The sequence below is a fragment of the Phaseolus vulgaris genome, unplaced genomic scaffold (assembly GCF_000499845.2).
Source record: "Phaseolus vulgaris cultivar G19833 unplaced genomic scaffold, P. vulgaris v2.0 scaffold_143, whole genome shotgun sequence".
Classification (NCBI taxonomy): Eukaryota; Viridiplantae; Streptophyta; class Magnoliopsida; order Fabales; family Fabaceae; genus Phaseolus; species Phaseolus vulgaris.
The window spans coordinates 4,449-15,390 of NW_027174156.1; the positions used below are offsets into that span (position 1 = coordinate 4,449).

Sequence of the window (10,942 nt, forward strand, 5' to 3'; positions counted from 1 at the left end):
ATCATTTCCATTATGTCTTTGCTAGTTCTTAATTCTGTTTTTCATTCCTGTTAGGATTCCTCTATTTTCCTACAAATGTGCTGACTGTTTCGCCTTATTGTAATTGATTTACTTACTGGAAATTTCTGAAATTCTGGATTTGTGTTCGTCAAATTGTTATAAAAAAGTAGAAACAATAAGTACCTCAAAATTCAAAGTACAAAAAAAATGATAAATAAAATACAAACAGTGTGTATTTCTGCCGAAAAAAATACGGTAATCTGGCAGTGATTTTAGAAAATTTATCACAATTAATTGGCTTACTGTTTTTGAGTAATTCAAGTGACATTATTGAGATAAGATCTTGAAATTTCTGTGGTTACAATTTCATAATCCAGTTCGCTTTATATCTTTCCAGATAAATCTGTAAACATCACGCACAGTTTGCACAAAAATATTTTCCAGTAATCTGTGGTTTCTTCATCTATTCTAGTGCTTTTCTCTAGGTCTCTTTTGTGTGCCTTCTTTTTCATTGAGTACCTTATTTTTCTTGCTTGTCTTTTATTCACTAATCTTTGAGTTTGTCATATATCTTGTATTCCTTTTGTTATAGCCTTTTATTGTTTATACCTTTTCTTGTTTGTCCTTCATTGATTCTTTGGTTTTGTGGTGATTAGCTTTGAGATTGTGTGCTATTGCTTTGACATCTTTCATTTGAGGTTACTAAAGGCCTCAAGATCAGATTGGTAAAGGGGAGTATTCTTTCTTTGGAGTGTTTTAAGTGACACTTCACTTCGGCATTTTGATATAATTGTTACTAACTTTGTTTTCTTAACATTGTTTGTTCTTGTGTTTGCTGTTTTCTTTTCTAATGGATACCTATTCAAGTGAGGAATCTTCAAAGCCACGCTCTACTCATAGAGCTTATGTTCTTAGTGAATTGAAAGAAGCAAGGAAGGCTCTTGCTCAAAAGGATGAAGAATTGCACAAATTAGAAGCACGGTTGGCTATGATTGAATTGCAACAAGAAGGAGTTGTCCATTCTTTGCATGAGAGGCAACCTTCTCCTAAACATTCTTCAAAAGGTTCAGCATCCGCTCACGGTTGTAGGGCTGATCATAGACGAAGGAGGCACCATCCTCATTCCAATGAAAGAAACCATCACCGTGACCAAAGACCTCACCAAGAGTCCAAGCTTCAAGTTCCTTTTGTTAAAGTTCCTAGTTTTAATGGGGATAGTGATCCTAATGTTTATCTAGATTGGGAGGCTAAATGTGAACAAATCTTTAACACCTATGAGGTTGAGGAGGACCAAAAGGTGAAGATAGCCACCCTAGAATTTGTTGATTATGCCATGAAATGGTGGCATAGTTATGTAACAAACATTTGCTATAACAAGAGACCTCCCGTGGTCTCTTGGAACAATTTGGTTGAGTGTATGCACTTTAGGTTTGTACCACCACACTTTAGGAAAGACCTCATGTTGAAGCTCCAACGGTTTCAACAAGGCATGCTAAGTGTGGATGCATATTTCAAAGAATTGGAAACGCTTTTGCTTAAGGTTGATTTGAGAGAGAGTGAGGAAGCATTGATAGCTAGGTTTGTAAGTGGTCTAAGGAGGGATATTCAAGATGTTGTTGAGCTTCAAGAGTATTCATCTTTGGGATCTTTGGTTCATCTTGCAATGAAGGTTGAGGCCCAAATTGCTAAAAGAAATGCTTTTAAAAATTCTCCCAATGATGGTTACTACAACAACTCTTGGAAAACTAGAAAATCTTTTTCCAAAAATCCTTCTAAAGAGTCTTCTTTCAAACCTAAGGAATCTAGGCCTTCGACTTCTACCCCTAAATCTCCAATTAAATCGTCTAGTAAGAAATGCTTTAAGTGTATGGGTTATGGTCACATTGCGGCTAATTGTCCTTCTAAGAGGAATATGTTTGTGCATAATGGCATTGTAGTTAGTGAGCATGATTCGGATTCACCTAAGCATTCTTCACATTCTAGATCATCTAGTGAGCATGAGAGTGAAAGTCCACTTGAAGGAGATTTATTGGTTGTGAGAAGACTTCTTGGACAAGTTTTACAACCTTTTGATGAAAGTCTAAGGGAAAATATTTTTCATACAAGATGTCTTATTCAAAACAACATTTGTTCTTTAATAGTGGACGGTGGTAGTTGTGCTAATATGGCTAGTACAAGAGTAGTAGATAAGCTTGGATTGCCTACTATCTCTCATACAAAGCCCTACAAATTGCAATGGCTTAGTGAAGTAGGCGAAATCATTGTGAATAAGCAAGTCCTCATTAATTTCTCTATTGGAAAATACAAGGATGAGGTTTTATGTGATATTGTACCCATGGAGGCAACACATGTTCTTTTGGGAAGGCCTTGGCAATATGATAGAAAAGTTTTTCATGATGGCTTTACCAATAAACTCTCTTTTGATTTCCATGGTCACAAGGTCATTTTGAAATCTCTCTCCAAGAGAAGTCCATGAGGACCAAATTCTTATGAAAAAAAGAGGGAGAATGAAAAAGTTAAGAGTTCTAAGCCTACGCTTCTTGTGTCTAGGCATGAGGTCCAAAGGGATATAGTGGCTCACAATCCTATTTTTTTAGCTATTCCTAGACCTCTTAAGATATAACCACTTGTAGATAGTCCTCATTGTTTGGATAATTTGGTAAAGGAGTTTCATGCTGTGTTTCAAGATCCTCCAAACGGACTTCCACCTTTGAGAGGGATTGAGCACCAAATTGATTTGATTCATCGTCCGGCCTATAGGACAAATCCAAGTGAAACTAGGGAAATTCGCCAACAAGTTGAGGAATTAATTGCTAAAGGTTGGGTTCAAGATAACATGAGCCCTTGTGCTATGCCTATTATCCTTGTCCCTAAGAAAGATGGCACATGGAGGATGTGTTCGGATTGTAGGGCTATAAATAACATTACAATTAAGTATAGGCATCCCATACCTAGGCTTGATGATTTGTTGGATGAATTGCATGGTTCAAAATTTTTTACAAAGATTGATCTTAAAAGTGGCTACAATCAAATCCGTATAAAACCGGGTGATGAATGGAAGACGGCCTTTAAGACCAACTTTGGTTTGTATGAGTGGTTGGTTATGCCATTTGACTTAACTAATGCTCCAAGTACTTTCATGCGCCTCATGCATCATGTTTTAAGACCATTCATTGGCAAGTTTGTTGTTGTTTATTTTGATGATATCCTTATTTATAGCTTGTCTTTGAGTGACCATAGGATGCATGTTAGACAAGTCTTGGAAACCCTTATGAAAGAAAATTTGTATGCTAACCTTGCTAAATGTATGTTTGCACTTGATCATATAGAATTCCTAGGGTTTGTTGTGAGTAGCAAAGGGGTCCATGTAGATCAATCTAAGGTAGTAGCCATTCAAAATTGGCCAACGCCTACAAATGTGAATGATGTCCGAAGTTTCCATGGTCTTGCTTCTTTTTATAGAAGATTTGTACCAAACTTCGGTACCATAGCTGCACCTCTCAATGATATAGTGAAAAAGAATGTGGTTTTTAAATGGGGAGAAGCACAACAAAATGCTTTTGATGTTTTAAAAGAAAAATTGACTAAAGCTCCCATTTTAGCCCTTCCTAATTCTGCTAAAACATTTGAGATTGAATGTGATGCTTCAAGTATAGGCATTGGGGCTGTTCTCCTTCAAGAGAGCAACCCCATAGCTTATTTTAGTGAGAAATTGAAAGGAAGTTATTTCAACTATTCCACTTATGATAAGGAATTGTATGCACTTGTTAGAGCTTTCTTTACTTGGCAACATTATCTTTTTCCTAAAGAGTTTGTGATTCATAGTGATCATGAATCTCTTAAATATTTGAAAAGCCAAAACAAACTTAACAAGAGACATGCTAAGTGGGTGGAATTTATTGAGCAATTTCCTTATGTGATCAAACATAAGCAAGGCAAAAATAATGTTGTGGCCGATGCACTTTCTAGACGATATGCCTTGTTAAATCTTTTGGGTTCTCAATTTCTTGGCTTTGATCATGATCCTGCCAGTTGACTCAGCGCAAGAGCGTTGCCTCGTCACGATCTTCCTCACCAGCTTGACACCACGTGCCCTCCAAGTCCACTCCACAGATAGCCTCTCTGAGAACCTGAAAAACACATAGTGGCGCCTCTGCGGCCGGTGGCGCTCCGACGCTCAAGTCAGTGGCAAGAACACCCAAAAACTAAGAGAGAATATGCTCTGTAGGACCGTACTGTAGGCACACAACCTTAGCAGTATCAGCCGTAATGAAAAACGTACCTCTGCAGATTCTGTTAAAGTTACCTTTATAGCTGGGTTTCTTCTCTCTCCAGGCCGTTATGCTTTTGGACGCGTGGCTCGCGTCCAGCCTTGCACGTGTCGCCATCTGGACTGGGACAGCAGGTAGCGCCCAGCCCTACACGTGTCGTCATCTGAGCTAAGGCAACTTGAGCGTCATTTCTCCATTGCTCCCAACCCTACACGTGTCATCATCTAGGTTGGAGTAACTTGAACGTCATTCTTGTGTAGTAACCAGCCGCACAGCTAAGTCCTCAACTCAAAGAGAAACCTAGCACGTAATGCGCTGTGAAAGACCACCCGTCAAGGTGAGTATCAGATGCAACAAAGTGCATCATCTCTGTGATATCGCTCATCGCGATACGCCATGCATGTTCTAGCTGGGGAAACCTTGCCACCAACAAACGTCCGCTCTGGGAATCCTGTCGCTGATGAGCAAGGTGTTTCCCCCAACCCACTCGACTTTCATGCCCCAAGCTGGTGCCACCATCGTCTTACTGAACTTACACGTTTGGAATTATCCTTCTGAGCCTTCGACAGCCTTAACTAAGTTCGCTGGGAGACCCGGCGACGTGCTCCTTGTGGCGGTGTGTAAACCACCCGATCTCCTAGCATTCTCATGTGGCGACTGCGGCGCAATTCTGGTGACCGCCGGTTACGCACACTAGAAATCGGAGAACGCCAACCCACCGATCGGTGACTATGCCTACTTCCGAGCCATTCATCTTTTCTAGCCTATGCGTTCCATTGAGCACGCCCCACTCGAGCACGTGCAAGACACGTCATCACGCCTGATGACCTGGTCGGTACAGATCACATTAAGGATCTTTATCATGATGACTTTGATTTTTCTCTTATCTATCAAGAGTGTATCAAAGGAGGACACAAAGATTTTTTTATACAAGATGGCTTTCTTTTAAAGGAAAATGTCTTTGTGTTCCTCAAAGCTCTATTAGATTATCTCTTGTTAGAGAAGCACATGAGGGAGGATTGTCATTTTGGGGTTGCAAAAACTTTGGATGTGTTACATGAACATTTCTTTTGGCCTCATATGCATAAACATGTTCATAGTTTGTGTGATAAATCTATAGCTTGCCGTAAGGCTAAATCTAGATTGCATCCCCATGGTTTATATACTTCTCTTCCTATCCCTTCCATGCCTTGGGTTGACATTTCTATGGATTTCATCTTAGGATTACCCAAGACATCAAAGGGAAAGGATTCCATTTTTGTGGTAGTGGATCATTTTTCAAAGATGGCTCACTTTATTCCTTGCCACAAAGTGTGATGGAGATCAAGATCAAGACGAAATGGAAGCCAATAATCAAGGACAAGAAGAGGTAGAGGCTCAAGTGATAGACGCTCAAGGAGTCAATAGCCCACCTCATAGGCTTACAAGAAGCAAGTTCAAGGCATTAGGAAATAGTGGAAGGTTGTTTTCTCTTTTTATATTTTCTTGTGTAATAAAAGGTGCTTAGAGGGAAACATTAGACACCTCTTTTGTAAAAGCATCTCTAGGCTTTAGTTTAGGAATTTATAGAAGCTTGGGGGTGTGAGCTTAGTAGGGAGCGTGAGCTTGGGAGTGAGCTTAGTAGGGGGCGTGTTTGTAGGAGTAGTTTAGGTAGCTTCTAGAATAAGCTTTGTATATGACTGGCCCTTGCTCCTATAAAAGGAGGGCTTAGGTCCTTCACAATGCAGATTGGAATTTGGCTATAGAGAAACTCTACTCAAATTGAGAGAGAATTGTGAGAACTTTGTCTTATCCTCTACCTTGTCTTATCTTGAGTGCCTTGGTTCTCTCAAGTGGCGGCATTTACTCACTTATCTTGGAGCCTACACACTTCAAGTGGCGTGACCATTAACCAAGTTCTCCATCTTCATAAGTTCTTCTCTTCTTCATCTTCCATTTAATTTCCATGCTTATACGAACTACTAAACATGTTTTAGCTTCATTCTATTCGGTGTTTTGCTTCCTTTTCACTTTATGTTCAGCTCTTCTCTTTTCTAGCTTGATTTGGTCAGTTCATTTCCATTCTTAAGGTTTTTAATCAGTGCATTTGCTTTCTTGTTCAATTTAATTGGTTCAATTGGCAATAGATGGATCTTCCATGTGAGTTTGGTGTTTGGTGCAAGTTTTGGTGAGTTCTTGAAACATAGAACATTGATCCAATTCTATTAAAAGTGCCTATTCATTCTCCAACTCAAGTTAATTCCATAAAATGTCAAAGAATCAAGTATATCTTGCTAGTGGAATCACATCAAAGTGGATGGTGCATGTCATATTGCAAACTTCTTCTTTCAAGAAGTGGTTCGTTTACATGGTATTCCTAGATCTATTGTATCCGATAGAGATTCCAATTTCTTGAGTCACTTTTGGAAGACCTTGTGGGGTAAGCTTGGTACTAAGCTTTTATTTTCTACCACTTGTCACCCACAAACTGATGGTCAAACCGAAGTGGTAAATAGAACTTTGGGACAAATGTTGCGATGCTTTATTTCCGGGAATCCTAGAGTTTGGGAGAATTTACTACCACATGTTGAATTTGCTTATAATCGTGTAGTAAATTCTACCACCTCACATTCTCCTTTTGAGGTTGTCTATGGGTTTAATCCCTTAACACCTCTTGATCTTCTTCCTATTCCTATACTTGATGATGTCTTGTGCAAAGATGAGAATGAAAAGGCTTCTTTTGTGAAAAATTTGCATAAAGACATCAAGTTGAGAATTGAGAAGAAGGTTGGCAAGTATGTTGAACTTGCCAACAAAAGGAAAAAAGCATTATTATTTGATGAAGGTGATTGGGTTTGGCTTCATTTGAGGAAAGATCGTTTTCCTACTCAAAGGAAATCCAAACTAATGCCTCGTGGAGATGGACCTTTCTAAGTCCTAAAGAGGATTAATGATAATGCTTATGAGTTAGATATGCCTGATACATACCTTGGTAGTCATACATTTAATATCAGTGATCTAACTCCTTTTGCTGTAGGTCTCCAAAATTCGTGGACGAATTCTCCCCAACTCGGGGAGTATGATGGAGAACAAAATCAAGAAGAAATAGAGGCCGAAGATCAAGGTCAAGAAGAGGTAGAGGCCGAAGTTGAAGAAGCTCAAGGAGACACTAGCTTACCTCAAAGGCTTACAAGGAGCAAGTATAAAGAATTAGGAAGTAGTGGTAGATTGTTTTCTTTTTTTATAGTATCTTTTGTATGAAAGTATAATGTTTAAATATATAGTTGTTAGGAAGGTGCTTAAGAGGGAAACATTAGATACCTCTTTTGTAAAGCATCTTTAGGCTTTAGTTTAGATTTTTTCTAGAAGGTGACTCTTCATGAATCACTATAGGCGTTAGCTTAGGGGATTTTTGGTTAGCTTGTGGTGCAAGCTTTGTAAGCTTCATGACCGGCCCTTGCTCCTATAAAAGGAGGGCTTAGGTCCTTCAAATAATAGAATTGAATTTTGAAGTAACGAAACTCTCCCAAATTGGTGATTGAGTGAGTGAGAACTTGCCTTCTCCTCTTCATAGTCTCATCTTGAGTGCCTTGGTTCCTCAAGTGGCGGCATTTCACACTTATCTTGGAGCATTCACACTTCAAGTGGCGTGTTCATCAACCAAGAGCTACAACCACATAAGTCTTCTTTCTTCTCCATCTATTTCTTCCATTTTCATGTCCATTTGAACTCCTTAAACATGTCTTAGGCCTTTTCTTGCAATTCTATTTGGTGTTTTAGCTTCTTTTGCTATTTTGTTCGGTTCATCTTCTTTCTTACCGAGTTTAATCGGTTCATCTTCATTCTTACTTGCTTTTGTTCGGTGCATTTCAATTGTCAAGCATTTTAATCGGTTCATTTACATTCTTAAGCAATTTAATCGGTTCAATTGGCAAGAAATGGACTTCCATGTGAGTTTTGGTGTATTGGCGCAAGTTTTGGTGAGTTCTTGAAACATAGAACATTGATCCATTTCTATAAAAGTGCCCATTCAATCTCCAACTCAAGTTGATTCCATAAAATGTCAAAGAATCATCTATATCTTGTTATTGGAATCATATCAAAACGCCCCCCACCACTTCCTTGTGAGATGTCGAGGCATCAGACATCGGGGCCAGCCTTTCTCACCCGGGGAGGGGCGTCCCGAAGGAATCCGTTAACCCCTGCCCAGGGACTAAACACCCAGATTTTAACTTTGCTATACGTACCTTTTAATCTTGACGCCCACGCCCGAGGAGTGCGCTCCTGCCCCTCCCTTTTGGGGTGGCGACACATCCAAACTGTTTTGCGCGCTTGGCGTCCTCGCTCACACCCGGCGACGCCCACACCTGGCAACGCCTACACCTGGCGACGCCCAAAGCGGGGCCCTTTCCCTCTAGCGTTTCCTTACTGTTCCGTCCGGTTGACCTGGGACGTCTTCGTGCGCAACCTCAACCGTCAGCTAGGGACTCCTTCCCACTGATTACCTGTGGATTTCTGCAAAGAAGGACAAAAGGGCGCCCTAGCGGCCGTTTGCACTCCGACGCTCAAGTCAGCCAGCAAGAAACACCAAAAACTATGCACCTCCGTATCGGAGCACCGCGTATGGCGCCCTGAAGGTGGTAAAAAAGAAACTATTTCTAGTGTGTATTTTCTCGTTCTGGCAAAGATCTTTCCCCAGTCCCTTGTCCCTCACCTCAAGGCTCGAGCAAGCAATTAGAGAGTTTCTGGAAAATTTGCCAAAAGTTCGAACCCCGTTCCCAACATTCTCGGCGCTACTTAAACTACCCAAGCATTTAAAGCGCCTTAAAGCGCTTTTAATCACGTAGCGCATTTAAGACGTTGAAACGCTTGGGAGCCTTTATAGTACCTTAAACGCTCGAAACAGAAACTGTATTAAATGACTTTAATTACCTGGTACCTGACTAAATGGTGTTTCTATTCTGACCTGGCTGTCGTACACGTGGAGGGCCTCACAGCGCCATGACCCCATCTGGGGACGTTTCTACGTGTGAGTCCTCCTGCTTGGGAGTGCTACTGCGCAAGGGGTGACTTTTTGGGTGCCAACTCATGCCCCCAATCATCTAGTCACTCACTTTGAGAGCGTATCTGCCTTCCTCTCGTACCCTGCACCTGGCTACCCTGGGCGTGACCCTCCCCTTGAGTCGTATCTGTCCCAAAGGCGTCTCTGGGGCGGCAGGGGTGCTTCACGAGTCAGGCTGCCCTACACTGGTGCTATCACTATGGCCTTGAAGCCACCTTTTCCTTCTCTTTATCACTACCCCGGATTATCGGGACCTGAGGCCTTCCCACGGCGTCGCTCCCTCCATGGTCTTTCCTACCCATGGGTATCGGGGAACCGCGCTGTGACTGCCTTGACTTAATGATATTTGATCTTGGCGACGCCCTGGTTGGGCAACGCCTCCACCTAGGCGATGCCTCGCCTTGGCGACGCTTCCTCTTGGCGACGCTTGTACTTGGCGTCTCTTCACCTAGGCGACGCCTTGTGTTGACTTTGACTCCTGGCGTTGACTTTGACCTTGACTTCGTCAACGCTTGGATACGGGACGGTACACTTACATTACAAGAAAAAAAAGGTAAAGGGAGATGAGACAAAGTATTCTTGAACTTCTTTTTTTACTTGGGTGACCTCATTAAAAAACCCCCGTGAGGGAAAAAGAGTTTCCCCTTTAAAATTGCGTACTACATAATGTTTTCAACTGAAATAAAACTTTAAATTGGGTGCGTTCCAGCTGCGTGGAATGGGGCCTCCATCCAGAGTCTCGAGCTTGTACGAACCATTCCCCTTAGCCTTGGTTACTCTAAAGGGCCCAGTCCACTTGGGAGACAACTTATTCTCCAGCTCATATGGATGAGCCTTGCACATGACCAGGTCAGATACTTGAAATTGCCATGGCTTCACCTTAGAACTGTACTGATGGTCCACCCTTCTCTTCATAGCTTCAGCCTTTATTCTCGCCTCTTCTCTAACCTCATCCAACAGGTATAGATTCACCCTTCTTTGCTCGTTGGACTCCTCTGCCACAAAGCTTTGGAAACGAGGGGAACTCATGAATCTCCACTGGGATCATGGCATCTGACCCGTACACTAGGCTGAACGGCGTCTCCATGGTGGAAGATTGAGGTGTGGTGTGGTAAGCCCACACGATCCTTGGTACTTCTTCTGCCCACGCCCCTTTAGCTTTCTCGAGTCTTCACTTCAGTCCCTCTCAACAAAATTCTGTTCGCGGACTCTACCTGTGCGTTCGTCTGCGGGTGTTCGACAGATGCGAACACCTGCTTGATGCCTACCTTTGAGCACAACTTACTCATTTGCAGGCTAGCAAACTGAGTGCCATTATCTGAAATGATACGCCTCGACACCCCGAAACGACATACGATATTCTTCCACACGAAGTGTTGTACCTTATGTGCAGTAATCTGCGCCACTGGTTTTGCCTCTATCCACTTCGTGAAGTACTCGATGGTGACTATTAAGTACTTCATCTGCCTTATCACCAAGGGGAAGAGCCTTAGAATGTCGATTCCCCATGTGTGGAAAGGCCACGGGCTATAAAATGACCTCAGCTCTTCTGGGGGCGCCTTGTGCCAATCAGCATGCATCTGACACTACTTGCATCGCTGGGCATACCTCACACAATCTGACAGCCAGT

The 10,942-nt window shown here is 41.9% G+C and overlaps 1 protein-coding gene across 1 annotated transcript; it reads left to right on the forward strand.

Moving 5' to 3' along the window:
* The first annotated feature begins 850 nt into the window (after positions 1-850).
* LOC137817568 (uncharacterized) lies at positions 851-7,359 on the forward strand. The gene is made up of 2 exons (XM_068620851.1): positions 851-2,056; positions 7,288-7,359. The coding sequence occupies exons 1-2, from the start codon at positions 851-853 to the stop codon at positions 7,357-7,359; spliced, it is 1,278 nt and encodes a 425-aa protein (XP_068476952.1).
* The last annotated feature ends 3,583 nt before the right edge of the window (positions 7,360-10,942 follow it).

Excerpts from the sequence above, each read along its gene's own strand:
- LOC137817568 (XM_068620851.1), top strand. The coding sequence starts at position 851 with ATGGATACCTATTCAAGTGAGGAATCTTCAAAGCCACGCTCTACTCAT. Across the intron at positions 2,057-7,287 it reads TGAGAAGACTTCTTGGACAA|GTCTCCAAAATTCGTGGACG; the intron begins GTTTTACAACCT and ends CTTTTGCTGTAG.